General features: G+C 40.0%; 1 protein-coding gene across 1 annotated transcript in view; it reads right to left on the bottom strand.

Annotated features, from left to right (window-relative positions):
- ak5 (adenylate kinase 5) overlaps window positions 1-25,763 on the bottom strand; it is a 78,724-nt gene that overhangs the window by 32,105 nt on the left and 20,856 nt on the right. Inside the window, exons 4-7 of the mRNA XM_057856651.1 lie at window positions 25,153-25,325; window positions 14,375-14,488; window positions 8,597-8,788; window positions 5,231-5,321 (exon numbers count right to left, since the gene is read on the bottom strand). Of these exons, the coding sequence (XP_057712634.1) occupies window positions 5,231-5,321; window positions 8,597-8,788; window positions 14,375-14,488; window positions 25,153-25,325 (570 nt within the window). The remainder of the gene's footprint in view (window positions 1-5,230; window positions 5,322-8,596; window positions 8,789-14,374; window positions 14,489-25,152; window positions 25,326-25,763) is intronic.

The following is a 25,763-nucleotide window of genomic DNA, read 5'->3' as shown; positions in this document are numbered from 1 at the left end:
ATCTGACAGACTTGCAGGGGTGCCGATACTTTTGACCAGCAGTGTGTTATGTTTACATATGCCTACTTCCCCACCATAGGTGATCATTTCCATTATGAGTAATATTACAGGTTTTTAGACATTAATCAAATTAGGGTTCCAGCTATCGATTATTTTGGTCATTGATTAATCTATCAACTAGTTGGTTCGAGTAATCAGATTAGGAACATTCCATGGGTTCCAGAATAGATTTTAGGAGATGTTAAAGGCTTGCAAAGATTGCACTTTTAAAAGATCATTAAATGCGAACACAAAATAAAAAATTTCCAGGTGTTTCTTCAAATTATGCAAAATTGCAGCTGAGCTTCGCCTCAAACACTATTAAAAATTAAATAAATGACATTATGATCTAAGTACAACAAAATAACTATTAGCTAACAATGCATAGCAAAAACCCGCTAGCTTAAATGCTGTAAAATGCTAACTTTTTTTTTTTTTTTTTTTTAAATTCGTTCAAACACGTTCCCAAAAAACAGCTAAATATACTTATAAACAAAATTGTGAATGCGTTAAAAAAACCTTAGCTTATGTTGGTCTTAACAGGGAGCAGCTCATTCAGCATTGTTAAATGAATTATGTCATATTCACTCTTGCCACTCACGGGCAGTGTATCCACCCAAATAGTAAAATTAACGCAAACATTTTCAAGACAAGCCATTATAATGCCACTCTAATTAAACGAATAGTCGAAGCAGCAAAATTTGATTCTAATCGAATTACTCGAGTTAATCGTTGCAGCACTAAATCAAATAGATATTTTCCTGTCAATAAAATATGAGGGAGCTCAAACTGTTGATGGAAAAAAATGACTGAGTCATCCTAGAATTATGATATTTTTTTTACTTGCTTTGGTAACTATCCTTCATTACCTTAATGCATAGCTTTCATTAGAATCATCCACAAGCACTTGAATCTTCACTCTTTTTCCAAAATTCCTATGATGACAAGACAGGTCCTTCTAGGGGACGACTGAACTGGAATCCATTGACAACTTTGATTCCTCCATCTGCTAAGGCCCGTTGACATTTCCCGTCCCGACGTCACTACATCCGAGCCGTTATGCCTCTCTGATGACACATTTCCTCCCCCTCTGTCTTCTCGATGAGCACCCTGTGGCTCTTTGAGATTTTTTCCGAGACTGGTGAGTCAGGAACCTTCGGTCTGTATTTTTCTGTTCTTGCAGAGGCTTTACAGAAAGTTCATTTTAAACTGACTGGTGAACATGGCATCCTTCAAAGAGGGGAATGCGTGCTGACAATCATTGGTGGCGGTGCCACACTCAACCAATTACAATTGCAATAGCCTCTGTCCGACCTTTTAATGATTGTGCACACGTTCCTCACAAAGCTTAGCTAGCCCCGCAATGCCGGGTTGCCATGCCGACAGGCACCGTATCTAAGGAGCAGGTAGGAGATTTTCCTGATCCTTATAAAACTCACTGCATTATGCATCTATTAAGAGATACTTTATAGATAGATTGCTAGATGGATTGGTATAATTTCTTTGTAAATGGCAGTAAAACATGAGTTAAAATGAAATGACTTATACTCTGAAAAATACGCTACTGACCTCGTTACGTCCAACAGAAAAATTCAGATGCCCGAAAATTATAAGACGGAACAAAAATATTTTGCTTGTTTCAAAAGCATTATGTTGTATGTGACCGTAAAACCAGAGATTTGTGCTCTACGGCACTTGGCTTACTTTTGTGTCCGCGGTCACATTCGTTTATTCTCATCCTTCCTGTCAAAATGGAATTGACGTCTAGCGCCGTCAATGGCAGCCATTTAATTAACAAAGAAGTAACCCAAAAATGCCCTGAAGACAACAGGAAGTAACCTGCAAATGCCCCCAAATCAACTTGAAGTGACTAATGGACAGAAATTGTCCCGGCTATGCCCTAAGATCAACAGGAAATTGTCCAATGTGTACAGGAAGTCACACTGGGATACCAGAGAATGTACAGGAACTGATGTGTAAGTACCCTAAAATTACAAGAAAGTGACCCAAAATTGTTAATTTGTCTTCCACTGCCAACAATACATTTCCAATTCACTTAACTGGGAGGACTGACCTTGAATGCTCATATTTCAGCGCCATTGACGGTGCTAGACGTCCAATCCATTTTGACTGGGGATTTGTTTGGCGAAAAATAAACTGGTCCGGCCCACATGCGATACAATTGCCATGAATGTGGCCGGCGTTGGTTTGGATAGGGACGGTAGGGACGTAAAACTACCAACTTTTCAGGATGCTCAAAGTCTCTCCACCAACTTTAAAGCAACCTTGTTTGGATTATACAATGGTATGAAAAACTATATGAACCTTTTGGAATTTCTCACATTTTTGCATCAATCACCATCAGATGTGATTTGATCTCTGTCAAAATCACACAGATGTAAAAACAGTGTCTGCTTTAACTAAAACCACCCACACATTTATAGGTTTTCATATTTTAGTGAGGATAGCATGCAAACAATGACAGACGGGGGGAAATAAGTGAACGCTCTGCCAAAGGAGCCTTAAAGAGCAATTGAAACCAATTTTTACCAAACAATTTAAGTGTGTGATGATGATGAGTTGTTTAAAGCTGCCCTGTCCACTGTTAAACACACAGCTGGTAAGAATTGTCTTGATGAGAAGCATTGTCTGATGTGCATCGTGGCTTGGTCAAAAGAGCTGTCTGAAGACCTGCGATAAAGGATTGTTGATTCATATAAAGTCGGGTAAGGATACAAAACTATCTCTATAAGTCTGGATGTTCATCAATCAACAGTCAGAAAAGTTGTCTACGAATGGAGAGAGTTTGGCACTGTTGCTTCTCTCCCAAGGAGTGGCCGTCCACCAAAGATGACGCCAAAAGTTCAGCACAGAATACTCAAGAAGTGAAAAAAAAACCTTAGAGTATCTGCTAAAGACTTACAGAAATCACTGGCACAGTCCAATATCTAAGTGCACACATCAAATATATGTAAAACTATAGTCAAGAATGGTGTTAATGGGAGGACTCCACAGAGGAAGCCACTGCTGTCTAAAACAACATTGTTGCTCATTTAATGTTCCCAAAAAGGCGCTTAGACACTCCACAGAAGTTTTGGCAAAATATTTTGTGGACTGAAAGTTGAATTGTTTGGGAGTAACATACAATGTCATGAGTGGAGGAAAAATGGAACAGCTCACCAACATCAACACTTCGTCCCCACCATGAAGCATGGTGGAGGGCGCGTCATAATTTGAGGCTGCTTTGCTGCCTCAGGGCCTGGACACCTTGCAATCATTAATGGAAGAATCGATTCAAAAGTTTATCAGGATGTTTTGCGGGAAAACCTGAGGCTGTCTGTCAGACAGTTGAAGCTAAAAAGAGGATGGATGCTGCAACAAGACGATGATCCGAAACACAAAGGTAAATCAACTTCATTTTGGTTTCAGAAGAACAAAATACACATTCTGGAGTGGTAAAGTCAAAGTCCAGACTTGAACCCCATTGAGATGCTGTGGCATGACCTAAAGACAGCGATTCATGCCACAATGGGCAGAGATTAGTCCGGATCGATGTGCCAGACTGATATGCAGCTACAGGAAGTGTCTGGTTGAAGTTATTGCTACCAAAGGGGGGGTGGGGGGGGGGGGCAACAAAATATTAAATGTGATGGTTCACTTACTTATTTTCCCCCGTTCTGTCATTGTTTGTATACTATCCTCATTAAAATATGAAAACCTATAAATGTTTGGGTGGTTTTAGTTAAAGCAGACACTGTTTTTTTTTTTTTTCAGATCAGATCAGATTACATTTGATGGTGATTTTATGCAGAAATGTGAGAAATTCCAAAAGGTTCAGATACTTTTTTCATACCACTGTATAATGAGTTAAATATGTAATTTAGATTGTCTTCCCATATGTTCTAAGGATAGAATTGACCCTACTATTATAAACTGCATTATTTTATTTATGTTCAGACTTACATTTACCCCTATTCGCTTTCTGAACGTGCTGGTCCATTTTTTCCCTTCAAATACACGTTTGATTGGCTGATGACTTGGAACCCCCCCCCAGGTTATGCCAGGGGTCGGCAACCCAAAATGTTGAAAGAGCCATATTAGACAAAACAAAAAACAAAAACAAATATGTCTGGAGCTGCAAAAAAATCAAAAGCCTTAAATAAGCCTAATAACGAAGGCAACACATGCTGTATGTATCTGTGTTAGCTATATTAGCCTACTATCAAAATTACTAAGTCGGCTAAAAATACATAATGAGCCTTCAGGATTTAATGTTTATTTTCTCTGCATTGCATCCATCGCACCACGTGACTACTCTGTTCTATGATGCCACCTCAAGTTTAACTTCATTACAATATTAATGAATGGTATCTTTAAATCTCATTTTCATTAAAAAAAAAAAAAATCCAATTTTTGATGTCATTTTTATTTTGAGGTTTCAAAATACAACAAAATGACCCCTTATCTGGGCATGTCTTTGATTTTCTTTATCAACCCCCCCCCCCCCCCTTTTTTTTTTTTTAAGTCTACAAATAGGTGTCCTGATATGTTGATAAATGTCTCCTTCATGTACTCACCATATGTGAATGGTTCTCCACGCTTTATTATCTCCCAGGTTGCAACAAAACATGCAGCAGTAGTGGAGTTTGGCGATGCAATCCACTTCTTAAATCAATTTTTGCGCATCTCTAAGTTCTTCAGAAGAAATGGAATCGCATTTTTTCTCTCACTCCAAACTGGGTACTCGGCTGCCAGTTTGTTTACAATAGCCACCTGGCGTCCCGCACTGCTGATGGAAATGTGCGTTGCGGGCTATGACGCAAATCTTTGTTGTTAATGTTTGTGTCGTTTTTGTCCTCCAAAGAAACCATATCAAAACAAAAAATATTTCCCTCAACCATCTTTTTCCATTTTCAAACATTTTTGAAAATGCTCCAGGGAGCCACTAGGGCAGCGCTAAAGAGCCGCATGCGGCTCCCAAAACACGGGTTGCCGACCCGCGGGTTATGCTGTTATATCGTCCCTACCAATGTTGAGACCAAAGCTCTGCCCTTGGCCTAGAATTGTCAATAATTTGAATGACATTTTCAAATCAACATGTAAAAATAGATACATAGTTGCCATTGACAACTAGATATGTATAGCCAATCGTTTTTGACAGGGAGGGATAGCAGTGTTCATTCGTGGTTACCTGCGGTAGACTCTTGTGAGGGAAAAAGCTTGTTGTCCAGAGTCGCACTGATGTCACAGAACACCTCCTCTTCATCCCGAGCCGCATCGAGCTGAGAAGAAGAGTGTTTTTATCAGCGAAGCATCAACTGAAGTCGACATGAAGTTGAACTCAGTGTGAAGACGATAACAGCATTTTCACTTGTGGCAACAGCACATTCCGCTGGACTTGACCTAACATGTGGTCGTGTCACAGTCCTTATCCTATGGGTCCTTGTTTACGAGGCACGAACACTCAAGTTAGATCGATGAGGATGAGGTGGCTGGCATCGCACCGACTGATGTATGAGCTCACTTGTTTAATGGGGGCGCTTGCTGGGCTGCAATTAACAAGGACTCTTCTCTAATGATCTGCCCATTAGGCATGTGTGTGAAAACACACGCTTTGCAAAGACTGATGGTGATGTTTATAAGACCACTTCATTTTGTATACTTCCAGCAGTTTAGGCTAGCCAACGGAAAAATGTTTCCTTTACTCACAACATTCCTTATTGGTAGAAGTACTAATTTTACAATAGTGATTGTAGGAAATACTGTGTATATTTTACATGAAAGTCAAATTTGACATAATCATGAAATTAATTGGTTCTGGAAGTACTTTCTTAAACTGAAAATTCCATAAGTAGACAGTAGGCAGTTTTTTTGTGGCGGGGGTGGGGGTGGGGTGGGGTTGGGGGCATAAATGTTGAAGACCCCGTAACGCAGTGTCAGCAATCAAATCAATTTACAAGATATATGCGCGGATAGTAGCATAGCCCATGCTTGACCATACAGGCATCCCAGCTGTATGAGGGTGTGTGTGTGCGTGTGTGAGCGTGCGCATTTTTCTGTCTTACCTAGTGGAGAAGTAGATGCCGCATCCGTTTTTGACTGAATATTCCAGTGAGGAACATTAATAATAACATGTTGAAAATGATCGTTTTTTTTTTTGTTTTGTTTCCCATCATTTTTGTGGGTTAACGTCTTCAGTGGAGCAAACTGAAACACCGCTCACCATTTTTTGCGGTGCTATCCGGTGTGGTCCACATTTTCAATACTTGGATCTCGCTCAGTAGTTGTTGTCGCTTTTGAAAGCTTAGTTTTGAAAAAAATTACGTATATTCATCTTACCTCGTCTGTCCTCAGGTGTTTTTTTTTTTTTTTTTTTTGGGCTAAGCAACGCAAATGACTGTCTCTAACATGCTAGTCACATGATCTGTTTGAAAAATAATTTTGACCCATTATAAAAATGTTTTTTTTTGTTCATTACATTCATTTTTGTAGTTTGTTTTATTCCTTTTACAACTTTTATAGTCAACATTTTACTGGCAAAATTCATATATTAGAAAGTCAATTATATGTAATGACATTTTAGGCCACCGGGGGGGTTATTCCCTCTGTCCCCCCCTCAATCTCTGCATCTGGTAGAGACGTGTTTTTGATGTAAATGCCCTAATCTGTTCCAAGCCCCCCAAAATTCAGACATAAATCTTAACATAAGTCTTAACAACCTAGCCATGCTCGCCATTAAGCGTGAGCTTACTCAAAAACTGGATTTCACTGATGTTATAAATGACATTGCCGTCAAAAAAATCTAGGCGCATCACTGTTTGAGGGCTTGATAATCTCAGGGATGTGGAGGGGGTAGGCACAGAATGTTTGGTTATACTGTTTTGTTGCTTAGCAGGCAGGCATAGCACTCTCAGTTGTATTGTACTGCAGCCTACATCGGACAATAGATGGAAATTGTTTATTTTGTGTCACATCACATTACGGTCTGTTATATTTAACTGTCCATCTCAAATTAAATAATTTGTAAATTTACACTGTCATTGCTTGCAAAGCATTAAAAGTGCTGCGTATGTTGTCGTGACAAGCCGGTAGCAGGGGTGGGGGGTCCCTATAATGGTTTCTTGTCCCCAGGCCACTGCAAATCTGTTGACAGCCCTGACTATTCCATACTGTATTTCTGCCTTTCGTGTCAGGAAATTTCTTTCGTAACAAGAGGCAATATTTTCCCGTAGAGGTGTATCGTAATCTGAAAATTCTGTACGTAGAGATGTTCGTAAATCGAGGTACCACTGTATTTTCTGCTTAGTTACTGCACAGTGCTTGTCTGTGTTTGTGCGCCGGGAGGATCTTTGCCTTTTTCGCCCTCCTTTTTTCACCTTATGGCCCCAAATGAGAAAGCTGGGTCTTCTTGGTCCAGCCAAAAGAAAAGCAGTTACCATGGAAATTAAGCTTAACATCATAAAAAGAACTGAAAACGGAGAGACACAAACGATCAACAGGCGTTCAGACTAAAGTTAAAGTGTCGCGCGAAAACACCTTGTTAGTCATCAGAAGCAGTTTTGTGCTGACGCGGACCGTACGTCGTCAACAGTCAAAGTCCGCAAAAATTTGGTATTGTCAAAATAAGGACAGTAATGGAACAAATCGGGTTGCATGTATGCTTCAATGTTGCAATGTTGATTTGGCGATTGTCGTTTTCAGTGCTGTCCCAAAACGCATCACATGTCTGACGTGTTCCGTGCTTTCATTTGCAAATAAACCATCGAAAATCAGAACTCTCCATTAGTGTTGCAATGATTAATCGATTAACTCAAGTAGTTCGATGAGAAAACGCTTCCATTCAAATTTTGCTGCTTCGAGGATTCATTTCATTACAGTGGTGTTGTAATGGTTTGTTTTGAAAGTGTTTGCATTTACTGTAGTTTTATTGATTTGTGTGGATACTCTGTGGCAACACTGAATATTACATATTCCGACATCCATATTCTTTTACCGAAAACTGAAAAGGCGATATTAGCCATTTTCGGCAGAATGTTTTTGGTGTGAATTTCCAGTTACGTCTCTAATATATTTTATAATTTATAAGCAAAATTATTAAACATGTTGAAACTATTTATGTACAGTCTTCAATGAGATAATATAGAATGTGGTTATTTCAATGTATTATATATATATGATTAACGTTTTAATTATTTTTTAATCATAAATTGTAGCATTATTTTTAACCCATTCACTGCCATGCACCAAATCTATTTTAACTAGGAGGACAAGTATTGAATGATCATGTTTCAGTGCCATTGACGGCGATAGTCCCTCAAGCCATCTCAAAAATCAATCCAACTCAAAACACTCTTAAATCATCTTTGCATTTAAGCGCTATGAATCTGTTCTAAAATCCAGCCCAAATTTTTGTTTCTTAATAAGGAAATAAAACTAGCACTTTATAACATACAGTAATAACAACAAAAATCAGTTAGTTATTTTAACCTCAACTATGTTAAAATATCATTGTTTTGCAAAAATACATGAACTATGGTTCGTGATCTGATTGAGTTACCGTGACGATGAGGCCCCGCTCCTGGAAATATTTGACTAGCGGGATGGTGTTTTGCTTAAAGTTGGTCAGACGGCGGTCGATAGCCTTGGGGTTATCGTCGGGACGACCCTGCTGCTCAGCCCGCCGCTGCAGGCGTTCCTTCAAGTGGTGATTAGTGCACGCCAGGAAGACCACCACGTCGGGAGTGCAGATCTAGCGGGAGAGAAGGATAGCCAAGTAGTGTGTATAAATTGTCATCTGCACAGTGAGATTCCAAAACAAGAATAGACATCCAGTCACAGGAGGTAGCGGTAGAAAGAGTCGCTATGGAGGACTTAAAAGGGTCTCTACAGGGAGTCGTTGTGCTGGTTGGTGGTCCCAGTGAAAGGAAGAAATGATCTAAAAAGGCCAATGTTGATGCTGCAAAGGGCATATAACTAGCATGTGGAGACTATCGGTCTATCTCTATTACTCATGACTTTACTTCATCAGTGTGATATCTGGATTTGTTTAGTTGAGCACAGAGCTATTGCGATATGGTGCATATGCAGGTTATTTGATTTTTCCGCTTTTCATTTTATACCTGCAGTGTATCTCAAAAATGAGTACACCCCAACATTTCTGCTGATATATAATAGTATACATAAGAATATCTTTTCATGGGACAACACTGACAAAATGACACTTTGACAAAATGAAAAGTAGTCTGTGTGCAGCTTATATAATAGAGTTCATTTTTTCCCCCTCAAAATAACTCAAAATATAGCCATTAATATCCAAAACCCTGGCAACAAAAGTGAGTACACTGCATAAGAACTACGTACATCCCTAAATGTCCAAATTGAGTACTGCTTGTCATTTTCCCTCTAAAATGTCATGTGACTCATTACAGGAGTGCTGTCAGCATTGCTGCAGAGATTGAAGAGGTGGGAAGTCAGCCTGTTAGGGCTCAGACCATACGCTGTACTCTACATCAAATTGGTGTGCATGGCTGTCCCCCCAGGAGGAAGCCTCTTCTGAAGACGGTACACGAGAAAGCCCGCAAACAGTTTTCTGAAGACATGTCAACAAAGAACATGGATTACTGGAACCATGGCCTATGGTTTGGTGAGACGAAGATTAATTTGTTTGGTTCTGATGGTTAACACTGTATATAGTGAAGATGGGGTAATGCTGACTTTTACTCGGGACGTCGTGAGTCGGTGGGGAGAATACTTCGAAGACCTCCTCAATTCCACCGACACGTCATCCTTTGAGGAAGCAGGGTCTGGGGACTCCGAGGTGGGCTCTCCGATCTCTGGGGTTGAGGTCACTGAGGTGGTTGGAAAGCTCCTCGGTGGCAAGGCCCCGGGGGTCGAAGAGATCCGCTCAGAGTTCCTAAAGGCTCTGGATGTTGTGGGGCTGTCGTGGCTGACACGCCTCTACAACATTGGGGACAGTGCCTCTGGATTGCCAGACCGGGGGGGTGGTCCCCCTTTTTAAGAAGGGGGACCGGAGGGTGTGTTCCAATTATAAAGGGATCACACTCCTCAGCCTCCCTGGTAAAGTCTATTCAGGGGTGCTGGAGAGGAGGGTCCGTCAGGAAGTCGAATCTCAGATTCAGGAGGAGCAGTGTGGTTTTCGCCCCGGCCGTGGAACAGTGAACCAGCTCTACACCCTTGGCAGGATCCTTGAGGAGGCCTGGGAGTTCGCTCAACCAGTCTACATGTGTTTTGTGATTTTGGAGAAGGCGTTCGACCGTGTGCCTAGGAGAGTCCTGTGGAGGGTGCTCCGGAAGTATGGGGTACCGAGCCCCTTGGTAAGGGCTGTTCGGTCCCTGTACGACCGGTGTCAGAGTCTGGTCCGCATTGCAGGCGGTAGGTCGTATTCGTTCCCAGTGAGGATTGGACTCCGCCAAGGCTGCCCTTTGTCACCGATTCTGTTCATAATTTTTATGGACAGAATTTCTAGGCGCAGCCGAAGCGTTTAGGGTGTCCGGTTTGGTGGCCTCAGCATTGCATCTCTGCTTTTTGCAGATGATGTGGTGCTGTTGGCTTCATCAAGCCATGACCTCCAACTCTCACTGGGGCGGTTCGCAGCCGAGTATGAAGCGGATGGAATGAAGATCAGCACTTCCAAATCCGAGACCATGGTCCTCAGCCGGAAAAGGGTGGCATGCCCGACGACCCAGGACACGCTGGAGAGACTATGTCGCTCGGCTGGCCTGGGAACGCCTTGGAATCCCGCCGGAGGAGCTGGCTGAAGTGGCTTGGGAGAGGGAAGTCTGGGCTTCCCTGCTAAAGCTGCTGCGCCCGCGACCCGAGTCAGGACTAAGCGGAAGATAATGGATGGATGGATGGTTCCGATGGTCTCAAGCATGTGTGGCGGCGACCAGGGGAGGAGTACAAAGGTAAGTGTGTCATGCCTCCAGTCAAGCATGGTGGTGGGAATGCCCCATCACCTCTTCATTCTCTGCAGCAATGCTGACAGCACTCCTGTAACGAGTCACGTGACATTTTGGAGGGCAAATGACACGCAGTACTCAATTTGGACATTTAGGGATGTACGTAGTTCCCATGCGGTGTACTCACTTTTGTTGCCAGGGGTTTAGATATTAATGGCTATATTTTGAGTTATTTTGAGGGGAAAATAAATTTATTATATAAGCTGCACACAGACTAATTTTCATTGTGTCAAAGTGTCATTTTGTCAGTGTTGTCCCATGAAAAGATATACTAAATATCTGCAAAAATGCGAGGGGTGTAGTCACTTTTGTGATACACTGTAGGTGAACAAATACACATCATTATTTTTGTTTCTCCAGCTTGTGAAGAGAGGAAGAAACAAAGGAAGGTATTTGACATTAGGGCGAGCTGATTGGACACGGTGACATACAGCAGCACGCTCGGGTAAATGTCGAAAACGAGCGGTGGCGACGAAGTCAACTGTCATAAAGCGGGCGTCTGAAAGGACACAAAGACGTCTCTTAGCAACCGTTTATCTCAGTCTAGGGGCTTTAAGAAGCACTATCGGAATAAATTAATGCAGACCTACTAGATACTGAACTAACTGTTATCTAGAATAGAAGTTGTTAGCCAACAAAATGACCATGAGTGATTATAAAAGCAGTTTTGAAAAGTGACACATTCACAGTGCGCATCTATTGACATAGCTAGAGTCAATGACATCTCATTTACGCCGCTAATGTGCGTTTAATGCAATTAAGCGCCGATAAAACACGTTCGGCTGCTAAGTACATACTTCAGCTTCTGCACATGGTTTGCAAAATGGTACTCAAGTTAACATGAAGTATTTCCTCATAAACATGAGGCGGTCCCAGGTTAGCTTGTTAGTGTTTAGCACTCTTATTCGCTGTGCAGGCGACTAAACTCCCCTTTTTATTTGAAATATTTTGTCACAAACAATATTGTTCAGTGATTTAGTTTACTAACGTAAATTTTGGCTGTGATGAACTGGACAAACTTACCGAATTTTCCGCACTATAAGGTGGACCTAAAAGCCGTAAATTCTTATCAAAAGTTGACAGTGCGCCTTATAATCAGGTGTGCCTTATATATGAGTCAATATTGAGCCGCGACCGGTCTCACAGTGACTCGGAGCGCAACTCCATCTAATGGATGCATAACGTAACTCCAGCCTCTACTGTAGCCAGAGGTGGGTAGTAACGCATTACATGTAATCCGTTACATTTACTTGAGAAACTTTTTGAGAAAATGTACTTCTAAGAGTAGTTTTAATAAGCTATACTTTTTACTTGAGTAGATATGTGACCGAAAAAAACACTACTCTTGCACCGCTACTTTGGGCTACACAAGAATCGTTGCGTTTTTCCTCTTTATTCTACATATTAGATTTATTATTTTGCCAGCGATGCCAAGAGTAGCTCTAACAGTTTCACCAATGAAACGTCGCAACAATAATCATATGACTACATTACACCAATCTGACTCAAGCTTGCCGTTCTACTATCACACCAGCCTGTTCAATCACTTGGTGTCTTAAAAGCACCATAAAAAATTAGTACTTGACATAGAGCGCTGCCCACAACATGACTCGAAAGCACGGGTTTAAACAACTTTACCAGTTTTTATTTGGCGCCGATTGACCACGGAAAACCGGAGATATGATCCTTTAAATTTCATAATAATAATAACTATGATGGAACAATTCACTATTCAAACTAGGTACTATTTTTTTCCCACTAGAGGCCAATCATGCTCTTTAGACGAATAATGCTTCATTTCTGGCTTTTTCTTTTCTCGCCAGAATTCAATTATTATTGTGTTTGTTTTTTAAAATTTCATTGGCTTAATGTGGTTATGTAAAGGGTTATTGTTCAGTATCATTATAACAACATCTCATATCGAAGAAGTTTGTGCTGAGAGAAAATATACCATTATTTAGGAGAAAAAAAGGAAGCAGTTACTCACAATCAATTCTTTATACTGGATACTTTTTTTTTTTTACTTGTACTTGAGTATATTTTTTGGATGACTACTTTTATTTGAGTAATGTTATTTTGAAGTAACGCTACTCTTACTTGAGTAAAATGTTTGGGTACTCTACCCACCTCTGACTGTAGCGTAGTCATGCATTACATTTACTCCGTTACATTTACTTGAGTAACTTTTTGAGTAAAATGTACTTCTAAGAGTAATTTTACGAAGCCATACGTTTTACTTTTACTTGAGTAAATTTTAGAAGAAGAATCACTACTCTTACTCCGCTACTTTGGGCTACACTAATCGTTACATTTTTGCTCTTTATTCTACATACTGTGTTAGATTATCTTTTTTATTGGCAGCGATGCCAAAGGTAGCTCTAACAATTCACCAATGAGACGTCGCAACAGTAATCACATGACTCCATTACACGAATCAGACTCAAGCTTGCCGTTCTATGATCACACCAGCCTGTTCAATCACGTGGCGCCTTTAAAGCACCGTAAAAAATGAAGTATTTTACATAGAGCGCTGCCGTCATCATGACTCGAAAGCGCAGATTTTAAACTTTCCCAGATTTTATTTGACTGATACTTGACTGATCAAGGAAAACTTGGAAATAAGATCCTTTTAATTTTATAATAGGAAATGTTTTCTCCACTAGAGGGCATTCATGCTCTTTGGACGAATTATGTTTTATTTTTGTAATTTTTTCTCTCTTCGGAACTCAAAGATTTTATGTAATGGGTTGTAGTACAGTATCATAATAACAGTTCATATAGATAACTGTGCTGAGAAAAAAAACCCCATTGTAAACAGTTACTCACAATGTTACTCATTACTTGAGTATTCTTTTCACCAATTACTTTTTTACTTGTACTTGAGTACATTTTTTGGGTGACTACTTTTACTTTTACTTGAACGCTACTCTTACCCAGTAAAAGTTTTGGCTATTCTACCCACCTCTGGTTATGCTTGTGTACTGATACGAGAACACATCACAATTTTGTAAGTTACGATTAGTAAAATGTAAATAGTAAAAAGTTGCATAAAGATATTGTTAAACTGATATTGACATTTGATGCCTGATTATCAAAAACAGAACTGAGAACTGCATATTGATATATATTTATTTTCAGCTCCATCTGTATTGATAACTGACTGATAATCGATAGTTGCCCAAATAAGAATCTTCCGTAAGACTATATGATTCTAAACATGATATTTATATTTTATTCCGACCCAATTTAAAACCAATTAAAACTGACACATGTGTATTATTTCTATACTATACACCACGATATTAGTAGAATTTTTCCCCTCACCGAAGTTAAAACGTTTGATATTTGACGCTCACCTGGTCTTCGAACGACAAGGCCTGTCCGACATCCCGCGGGAAACCGTCGATGACGATGCCGTTAGCATCTGGAATCTTCATGATCTTTTGCTTGATCTCGGTGATGGTGGTTTCCTGCAAAAGACGTTTTTTTTTATGTTTGATTCAAGTTGGTGTTTTTTTTGTCTATTTGGGGCTTTCATTCATTTTGACTTTTTTTTTCTTCCCTCTTTTCCTATTGGCATGGCTGAATCATGTGATTCTTCAGTTGTCAATTCCAGTCCCTTGACTGTGAGTTAAAAGCTCTTAAATATTTATAAAGTCGAGCCTTGACTTAAAAGAAACGGCGACAGCGGCACAGCAATTTAATTCCTTATGAGTCCCACATTGTTTTAGAGTGCAGAATCGTGACGGTGGTCGGCCGAGCTCACTCGAGGCCACCGGGTGCCAGCATCATTTAGTGTCACTTACTTCTTCCTGACTGCAGCGGGAGGTCAACAAAAGCAGATCCACGAGTGGTGCACTGCTCTAAAAATAACACGACACGAACATACACCCGCAGCTTCCATCTCATCCAAATTCCATCATGCGGAGCATTCGCAGCCTTTAAGTTGTTCGGCAGACTCCAGCCAGCAAAGCGAGTGAACAGTGCAGTTAACTCTTTGGATGTGAGTCACGTTTGACTAAATACGTTAAACCCAAAACAGACGACCTTGGATTTGTGTTTCACTCATAATAATAGGCAGCCCTGCTAACCAATTTGTGCTGATTGGTACTTCTACAATGCAATATATTTAATAGAAACAGGTTTTAGCACTTTATTTTTTTTTAATCCAACCTGTCAGAGTACAACAGTTTTAATGTGCCCTGGGGGAGTTTATATTGTGCTGCTTGTTAAGAAAATGCAGCTGGACAAAACAAGGTTTAAGGGGACAGACAGAAAAAAACAAACGAAGAGAATCAGGAACATTAGTGAATATGCTACCAAACTTTAAGTAGCGTTACAAGATCGTTGTAGCGTTACGACTTCATGTACTGAAGAGGACACGCCTACCAAATAATAGAGCAGGAAGAGGGAGGACAGGAAAGATTAGGGTATGATAACACTGAATGTTTATACAAGATCAATACATCAAATGATTAGGGTTGCAGCTATTGATTATTTAAGTAATCAATTAATCTATCAGTTAGTTAGTTTGAATATTCCAGTAATTGAATAACGAACATTTATTGCGTTGCAGAATAAATTTTAGGAGACGTAAAATAGGCTTGCTAGCATTACATTTTCAAAAGAGCATTCTAAATGCGAAAACAAAAATAAACACTTTCACAAGAGCAATATATGCATTTAAAAATAAAATACCTGAGCTCCGCCTCAAACGGTACAAAAAAAATTAATAAATGAGGATCATATTAAGAACAGTTGGGCAACTTGCATGGCAAAAGTCAGCAAGCGTAAATGCTAAAAAATGCATTTTTTTTAAACAATGAATGCTATTAAGAAATCGTTCAATACATATTCCTTCAAAAACAAATGCTAACTATACCTCAAACTAAATTATGAATGCATGAAAAAAAAAAAATCATATTAGCTCAAACAAAAACATACAACCTGTCGGTCTTAACAGGGAGCAGCTGGATCCAGCCATGTTAAATGAGTTATTTCATATTCACTGTTACCAAAAGAGGGCAGTCTAACTAAATGCAAACACTTTCAAAGCAAACCATTACAAAACCACTCTAATTAAATGAATCCTCAAAGCAGCAAAATTTGATTCGCTTGTTCTAATCGAATTACTCGAGTTAATTGATTAATCATTGCAGCACTACATATGATTAATCCCAATGTTAATATATTGTCCTATTCCTCGACAGCAGTGTCAAACGCATCTTTCACATAGGCCATATTGTAGTTTTAGTTTCCTTCAGTGGGCCAAAATGTCTTCCAACTAGGGCTGCTGACAACCAACCCATGATCAAATGACTCGAGAACTGTTTTGATAGTTGTCCAATCATTGAGACTTTGCTGACATCAAAAACAAAGGGAAAAAAAACATTCTTGGTTAAATTATTTGAGAAAAAACAATTAAGCTAAAAAAATACAGTGGTATGAAAAAGTATATAACCCTTTTGGAATTTTTCACATGTATGTATAAAATCACCATCAAATGTGATCTGATCTTTTGTCAAAATCACACAGATGAAAAAACAGTGCTTAACTAAAACCACCCCAACATTTATAGGTTTTCATATTTAAATGAGGATAGTATGCAAACAATGATAGAAGTGGGAAAAATAAGTAAGTGATTCGTCACATTTAGTATTTTGTGGCCCCACCCCTTTGGCAGCAATAACTTCAAGACGCTTCCTGTAGCTGCAGATTGGTCTGGCAAATCGATCAGGACTAATCTTGGCCCATTCGTCTCTACAAAACTGCTGTAGTTCAGTCAGATTCCTGGGATGTTCGCCATGAATCGCTGTCTTTAGGTCAGGCCACAGCATCTTAATGGGGTTCAAGTCTGGATTTTGACTTGGCCACTCCAAAACGTGTATTTTGTTCTTCTGAAACCATTCTGAAGTTGATTTACTTCTGTGTTTCGGATCATTGTCTTGTTGCAGCATCCATCCTCTTTTCAGCTTCAACTGTCTGCCAAATGGACTTTGGACATGGTTTTCCTGCACAACTTTTGAATTCATTCTTCCATTAATGATTGCAAGGTGTCCAGGCCCTGAGGAAGCAAAACAACCCCAAATCATGATACTCCCTCCACCATGCTTCACAGTGGGGATGAGTTGTTGATGTTGTTGAGCTGTTCCATTTTTTTCTCCACACACAACGTTATGTGTTACTCCCAAATAATTCAACTTTGGTTTTATCAGTCCACAAAATATTTTGCCAAAACATCTGTGGAGAGTCCAAGTGCCTTTTTGCGAACATTAAACGAGCAACAATGTTTTTTTTTTAAACAGCAGTGGCTTCCTCCGTGGAGTCCTCCCATGAACACCATTCTTGGCCATACTTATACATATAGTTGATGTGGGCACAGAGATATTGGACTGTGCCAGTTATTTCTGTAAGTCTTTAGCAGACACGCTAGGGTTCTTTTTTTTTTTTTTTTTACCTCTGAGTATTCTGCGCTGAACTCTTGGCGTCATCTTTGGTGGACGGCCACTCTTTGGGAGAGAAGCAACATTGCCAACCTCTGTCCATTTGTCGACAACTTCTCTGATTGTTGATTGTTGAACATCCAGACTTTTAGAGATGGTTTTGTATTCTTTCCCAGCTTTATACAAATCAACAATTCTTGATCGTAGGTCTTCAGACAGCTCTTTTGATGATGCACATCAGACAATGCTACTCATCAAGACAATTCTTACCAGTTGTGTGTTTTATTGTGGGCAGGGCAGCTTTAAACCACTCATCAGTGATCGGGCACACGCCTGACTTAAATTGTTTGGTAAAAATTGGTTTCAACTGCTCTTCAAGTATCCTTTGGCAGAGGGTTCACTTACTTATTTTTCCACCTTCCGTCATTGTTTGCATGCTATCCTCATTAAAATATGAAAACCTATAAATGTTTTAGTTAAAGCAGACACTGTTGTGTGTGATTTTGACAAAGATCAGATCACATTTGATGGTGATTTTATGCAGAAATGTGAGAAATTCCCAAAGGTTCAGATACTTTTACATACCACTGTATATACCGTATATACAGTATACTGCATATTCTCAGATTAATTGCCAATCTGTCATCGAAGACTACAGAAATGTTTAAAAAAAAAATATATATATATATTTTTTTTTTTATTCTGCAAGAAACATGAAATGAATGTACATGCTTCACCTTCTCGGGCCCCACAAAATGTTGTGGCCAGGCAATTTTGGCCCCTGGACCTTGACGTTGATAAAAAAGGACTCATTACAATGATGTTATTTTTTTTCCCAAACGTAGTTTTTATGAACTCATTGACGGCGCTACATTCATTCTCTGACTCCAAGTCAAAATTGATTGGACGTCTAGTGCTGTCAGTCGCGCTGAAACGTGAGCATTCACAGCCAGTCCTCCCAGTTTAAATTAATCTGATGTCTACGGTTTTCAATGGGAGGCAATGAGTTAATACAGTAATGTACTGGGATTCAAATTATACAAGAAATCGATACACTACAAGACCTCAGTAACTATATGCTGTAACTTAGTGGTCCCCAACCTATTGTGCACCATGGACCGGTTTGATGTGGGTCTTTTTTCAGGAAACGGCAATGTGTGGCAGAAAAATACAGTAAATGTAAAATAACACGACTGGGCTAAAAACTAACATTAAGTACAGGGAAAATGTGACTCACCTGACGCTGAACCAACCTTTTTTAACAGCAGCCTCTCCTAAAACCAGACTTCTCCAATTGTGAAAGGTTTCTTGGCTATATCATTACGTTTCGTCACAAGGTATGATGCTCTTAGTGCATTCGCTTTTGTTGATGTGGTGGCCATTACGAATTGCTTTTGTCCTTCGTGCTGGCTCTTTTTTTCCCCAAAATTCCTAAGGCTTATTCATTATTCCTTAGTGCTTAGTCTCTATGTGCCGAAGCAGCTTGGAAGGCTTCATTCCCTCGTTTGCTAACTTTTAGCCACATATTATGCAGAGTGGCCTAAGTGTAGGCCAGGGCTCCAGACTACTGTAAAAGTTTTTACTAGGAGCACAGTGGCCCCTATCCTGCAATTTTAGGCGCGCAAGCAGAAGATCGAGGGGCGCACACTGTTAGTCGACATGCTCAGTTTTCCTCTAATTTAACACAGTGTTGTTTTTGGCAGCCCTTTTAATTTTTGTCAGCCTTCTGCATGATAATATCTATTAGTCTTAGTCATATTCTAGTCATCTCAAAATGTCTTTGTCTAGTTTTTGTTGACAAAAACTCAAGACTAATTTTGTCTAGTTTAAGTCGAAAAATGTTTTTGTCTGTAAAATTAAAAAATTTTACTCCAAAAATAAATAAATATGGTGGCAGAGTGGTTAATACGTCCAGCTGACAGCTCTGAGATCAAGGGTTCAATCCTGGGCTCCGTTCATGTGTGGAGTTTGCATGTTTCCCCGTGCCTGCATGGGTTTTCTCTGTTTTCTCCAGTTTCCCCCCACATCTCAAAAACATGCATGGTAGGCTGATTGAACACTCTAAATTGTCCCCAAGTATGAGTGTGTGCATGAATGGTTGTCCGTCTCCTTGTGCCCTGCAATTGCCTGGCATCCGATTCAGGGTGTACCCTGCCCACTGCCCATAGCTAGCTGGGATTGGCTCCAGCACCCCTGTTACCCTCGTGAGTATAATAAATAAATAAAAGTTTCCAACTATTTTGACTCAAAATTGATAGACGAGCACATATTGTAGTGTCTACAAGGACAACGGCAACTTGATGATAATACACACCCAGCAGGAAAACGGTAAATCATTTTCCAATGAATTATACCCAGCCCTGGATGCCACGAACTGTATGTAAATAAATAAATAAATAAATAAATAATTGTTCGAGAGTTTGAGTACGCTCACCGTTAGCATCAGGCTAATGCTAATGCGAATACTACGCTCATGCTATGAGTTACATTTCGTGTGTGATTATCACTCAGCACAAACCTTTCAAGGCTAAAACATTGTATATTCTCTCTTGCCAAGATAAGAAAACAAATCTTACTGTGTGTGAAAGCTGGAGTGACTGGAGACAACACTGGTGTGTCGGGTGGGGGGGGGGGCACAGCACGGCATGAGTGACACAACCAAACACTGCTAAGATGCAGGCTAGCTACACATATAAATGTCACACATTGTGAAAATGTGACGGGAACTATTGCACATTACATTTTCCCATTGCACAAACATGTTGTTCGCTCGTTATCGTCTTGTCATCATCATGAAAAAAGTGTTGGTTGACGAAATATTTTCGTTATCGTCATTGTTGACGAAAACAACACTAGTTTAACCGATAAATACTTTCATTATAAATGCACAAAACTACAAAATTATGAATCTATATTTTAATTTCTATCAGTTTTGATATCAACCAGTGCTTAGAAATTAAGTTAACATGGGAATTTTGTTCTATTTCTTTCACCGCCACCTGGCACAACAACCAATCAGCAACGGATTTATTGATTGATAAATCACCTGCGAGGACACTGGCCAACCCAGAAATTAACATCCACACACCACACTTTGTCAACATGGAGGAGCGTATCATTCTAGCAGTGTGCGACCATCACATACTTTACAATACTTTTCAGCATCCTTTTCGGGACATAAGTAAAGAAAGCGGCAGTATGGAAAGTTGTTGGCACTCAGAAAAGACTGGATATTTTAAAATGCCCTACAAATTCATAGCTAATCAGAGACCAGCGATGCGTAAAGGCAGAGGGTGGTGCGGGTCATTGTCTCTTGCCACTGCAGTCTCATCGCGCCCCGTGTGGTGGCTTTCAGCTAAACGGCGATGACTTTCGCCATTGCTGAGGTGTGCTACCCGCAGCGCACAGCCAGCAGTTAACGTTACTGTTTACATTGACTGACGCTAGGCTGCTACTGAGGTGTGTGAACAGCCCCGTAATGGCGGCTACCACTAGAGGGCCGCGTCCGCATATCTCTACTCGGATTAGGCAATAGAGTAGGCAAGCAGATTGGTGTGTCAAGAGGTACAGGCCAGAATATGGTCGTTAATTATTATTTCTGTGTGGCCCGGTAGCACCACAGACCACCATAATTGTTGCTTGCTAATTGGTTTTGTACATTGAGCGAAAACGGTACGCCACAATATCAATATTTTGACCCGCTTCAAGTTCAAATGGACCAAAAGTGCTCAATATTTGACACTCATTTACTGCATTTGAAGAAAAAAAAAGAGCATAGAAAACACGGCCCGATAGCCACGAGCGACTCGATTACGTCTAATAAGCTGCAAGCTTGACCCACTTTGCTGTTAGTTTGACTGCTTCACGTCAGGCCATCTGGCGTGCGGCCGGAGAGGAAGGGAAGGGAGGGGAGGGATGCAAACTCGGCAGTTACCAAGGACAATTCGTGAGAGTGCACAGTCGCGACGTGGGCGGGAGCGCCTCGTGTTTTTCGGCACGGCACTTTGCCGCATCGCCGCTTCATCAGCGTGGACAGCAAACGCCTCCTCCAAACAACCTCGCTCAGGATTTTTGTTTTTGTTCCGCAATCATGATCACAAAGCTGTGCGAAAGTCATATTTCAGTGCCATTGACGACGATGGACAGTGCCAGCCTCTCCCAGATTGGACGTCCATCATTATCAATGTCATCAAATGAGTTAAAATTAGAGTTGACTCATATTATTGATACTATTGGACGATAAAAGAATTTTAAATATAACATCGAAAAATATCAGCGTTGGTTTTGAGCCAATATGTCTGCTGCAGCCTTTGTACATGGGCTGGTCACAGTTTAGCACAGCATCTATGCATAGAATGACCTCTAAATGTCTACAAACTAACATCCTTGAGATATGTTAAGTGGGCAAAGACCATTCATGGTGCACATATAAAATGAGCAGTAAATGAAAAAGAAAACTCATCATATAGAACTATCACGTTACCAGAAGGAAACAGTCACTAAGAAAAGTAATAAAAGTACTGCAGCTCGTTGTGGGTGTGACATCATCTCCTGTTTGGAGTTTTTTTAGTAGGTGGTGCCAAAGCAGCTGAGAAAGGACTAATCAGGATCATACATCACTATTAAGCCTTTTCTATCACTTTTCTGGATGGATTTGTGTCCAAAATATGCTCTGCTATCATTTTAAACTCATTTGATGGTAGATTTCATAGCACCTTCAAGTACAGTATTTTTTATATTTAATGTAGAAAAAAGGATATCAGTTTTTTATGCTGCACCCAAAAATTTGGTCAAAACTGTTGTCGGACCTAACTGAAAATTTTTTATTTGTTATGATATTTATATTCATTTCATAAACAACTAGAAAATGCAATTTTTTGAGAAATTGCGATGGTAGCTTTGCTTTGGCAGGTAAACCCGTAAGTCACTCACTTTTGATTTGGAGGTATTTGGGTATCACTTCCTGTTGCTATCACTTTACTTCCTGCTGATATCAGATCACTTTCTGTTATTTGGGGGTTCACTACCCGATTGTGACGGACTACCGGATCGTGACTGTGCATGCGCGAACCGACGTCAATTCCTCTTGAGCGTTGACAGCAAATATCGATATGTACGTTATAGATTAATTACTATAAAAAAATTATCTAAAAAAAATACATTTTCTTTTTTTGGGGGTGATAATTTTTTTAAAGCAGCCAATGATTATGTCATAAATAGAAGAAAACAGAACTTTGAATTATGAAATCATTTTAGTTAGGGATGCAGCTATCGATTATTTTAGTAGTCGATTAATCAATGATAGTTCGAATAATCGAGTAATCAGATAAGGAACTGAAAAAATTAAAATACCTGAGTTGAGCCTCAAATGGTATAAAAAATAAATGAATGAGGATCTATGTATAACATAAGGACAATTGGCTAACTTTCATAGCAAAAGTCTGCTAGCTTAAATTAAATGCTATAAAATGCTAACTTTTTTTTTTTTAAACAATGCTCTTAACAAATGGTTCAGACACACATTCCCGCAAACAATGACTGAATATAATTATAAACTAAATTACGAATGCATTAAAAAAAAAACATGAGCTCAAACAAAGACTTTACTTATGTTGGTCTTAACAGGGAGCAGCTGGATTCACCCATGTGAAATGAGGCAGACCAGAGGGCAGTGTATCCACCCAAATCAATAAAACTAAATGCAAACACTTTCAAAATAAACCATTACAACATCACTTTAATTAAACGAATACTCGAAGCAGCAAAATTTAATTCGAATCTTTTTTTCTAATCGAATACTCGAGTTAATCGATTAATCGTTGCAGCACTAGTTTTAGTGTTCATGTGTAGAACTCAAAAACAACTCACATACGCAAATATGGGCCTCGGAAGCCTTCATACATTTTTATGATAACACTTTCTTACATACTGTAGATCTTATCAAAGACTAACTGAAAAGGCTAGTTAATCTATAGATATTTGTAAAATCTTTGAGAAACACTATGTACGTTTAAAGTTTTCGTTTAAATTTACCAGCTTGAATGGTCTTTAAAGGGTTTAATTGAGGTGGTGGGAGAGGAAGACAGTAAGGTATGTGCAGCACCCATGCCTCCACCCTTACGATCTATACTGTACATAAGCTTAGGCTAGGTTCACACTGCAGGTCTTGATGCACAATTCTGATTTATATATATATGTTTTTTTGGCATGCCTGTTTAGACTGCCTTTTTCCATTGAGCCGATTCATGTATTATGCATGCGTACTAACTCACAGTCCAACATATGCTGAGCAAACTGACCCGCACGTGCAGAAGCATCAAAACAAATGACTACACATGCTTGCTCTACGTCATTCTATGGTGTTCACATTTTGATTTTCAAAAAGAGGAGACAAATAACAGATAACTAATCCCTGGTTAGTCTTATATTCCATGTAAGCAATATTGAAATATTGCTCATTTGACGCACAGAAAGAAAACCAAGCATTCTCAGGCTTATCCTTTTTTTCCCATTATTTTTTATATGACTGTGGTCAAGCCAGTTTCCTCCCTAAAGGCTGAGTTCAAGCTTGGCGCTAATGCTAATGCACAGCTCCGTTGGTGATGTCCTCCCTGCCTCTCTTGTTCTTTGCTGATGTAATTGCTGAATAAATTCTGATTTGGGAGACTTGACAGTTTAAACCTTAGCCACATTCTGGAAAAATGTGGCCCAGATCGAATTTTAACCACATACGAAAGTGACCTGGGTCGGATTTGAAACGGTCCAGTTCTATGCGACTTGTCTTGTTCAGACGGTCAAGTTAATGCCTCACACGAGTCAGAAAACGACGAAAAAAATCGGATTTGAGCAATAAGACCTAGCGTTAATATTTTTCAAGAATTTAAAAAGTGCTTTCCACATACCTACAGTGCTGGCCAAAAGTATTAGCACCCCTACAATTCTGTCTGATAATGCTCAATATCTCCCAGAAAACGATTGCAATTACCATTGCTTTGGTTGTAATATCTTCCTTTTTTTGCTTGCAATGAAAAAACACAAAAGAGAATGAAAAAAAAAAAATCATTATTGTTTCACACAAAACTGCAAAAATGGGCCAAAATTAAAATTGAGCATTATCTGACAGAATTGCAGGGGTTCCAATACTTTTGGCCAGCACTGTAACTGTTTTCCTCTCCCTTCAACCCAAGTAAATCCTTCAGAGACCATTATCACCCCCTCCCCCATAAAAACAAAAATGTATTTTTATCATTTGATCTATTACGTATATATCTATATCTGCTGTCAACGCTCAAGAGGAAGTGACTTTGGTTCGTGTATATGGAGTAGAAATCCATCGCAATCCGGTAGCCTGTCATGATCGGGTAGTGACAGGGGGTGTTTCCAGGTCACTTCCTCCTGATTCATTTCAACCCTAAGCCCTAACCCTGTTGATTTGGAGACATTTTGGGATAAAAAATGTGGGGGAAACTAAGCCCAAAAAACTTGAAGTGTGAGAGTGTGCTTGAGTCATGTACAGCAATCATATAGAAACCTCAAGCACACAAAGCAAATAAGTGTCATTTCCCTCGCCACACTGACTCATTATCTTGACACTGATGTGACTCCCGCTTCTGTCTCCCCTCCCAGTGACGCGGACACCGCTAATAACCTCTGGTTAAAGGCGACTGTGTTCCTGCCATGTCTTTGACTACCTGCGGCGCCAGCTCGCCATTGGTGATGATCTTGGCGATCAGACTCCACTTTCTGTTACTGGTGGCATTGTGGATCATCTTCTTCCGCAGCAGCTCGCCCACCGACACGTACTGGAAGCCATAGCGCTCGGCAATCTTCAGGCACTGTGTTCCCTTGCCGCTGCCAGGGCCACCTATGGAAATGGGAGAGTGTGGATGCTCTGCTCCGTGTGAAACATTGTGTGCGTGGGTGGATTGAAAAGAGACACCCAGACTTTGTGAGGAGCCTGTTGTGTGTGTCATTTTCAGACTGTGTGTCTGTGTGCGCGCGTGGGTTCCGAACGGATCAGGTACGTGTGATATTCCTACATTTGGCTGAAAAGCAGCTTCTTCTCACAGTTTGACAGGAAAATAAGTGAGGAGAAAGCGGGAAAAAAAATCCAACGCCCCTAAAGGATAACATTTGCTATTTGATGCTTAAGTGTTGATTTTGTCCTTCACAGAATAGAAGAGATCAGTGATGTCCAGTGATATACAGCCCACGGGCCGGAAGCCAAGGGGTTCAATCCAACCTGTGGGGTTATTCTACCTGACAGGCATGTTTTGGCTCTGTGTTTTTCAACCTTATTTGA

This window comes from Corythoichthys intestinalis, chromosome 14 (assembly GCF_030265065.1).
Source record: "Corythoichthys intestinalis isolate RoL2023-P3 chromosome 14, ASM3026506v1, whole genome shotgun sequence".
Classification (NCBI taxonomy): Eukaryota; Metazoa; Chordata; class Actinopteri; order Syngnathiformes; family Syngnathidae; genus Corythoichthys; species Corythoichthys intestinalis.
This window is presented reverse-complemented; position numbering and strand designations above follow the sequence as displayed.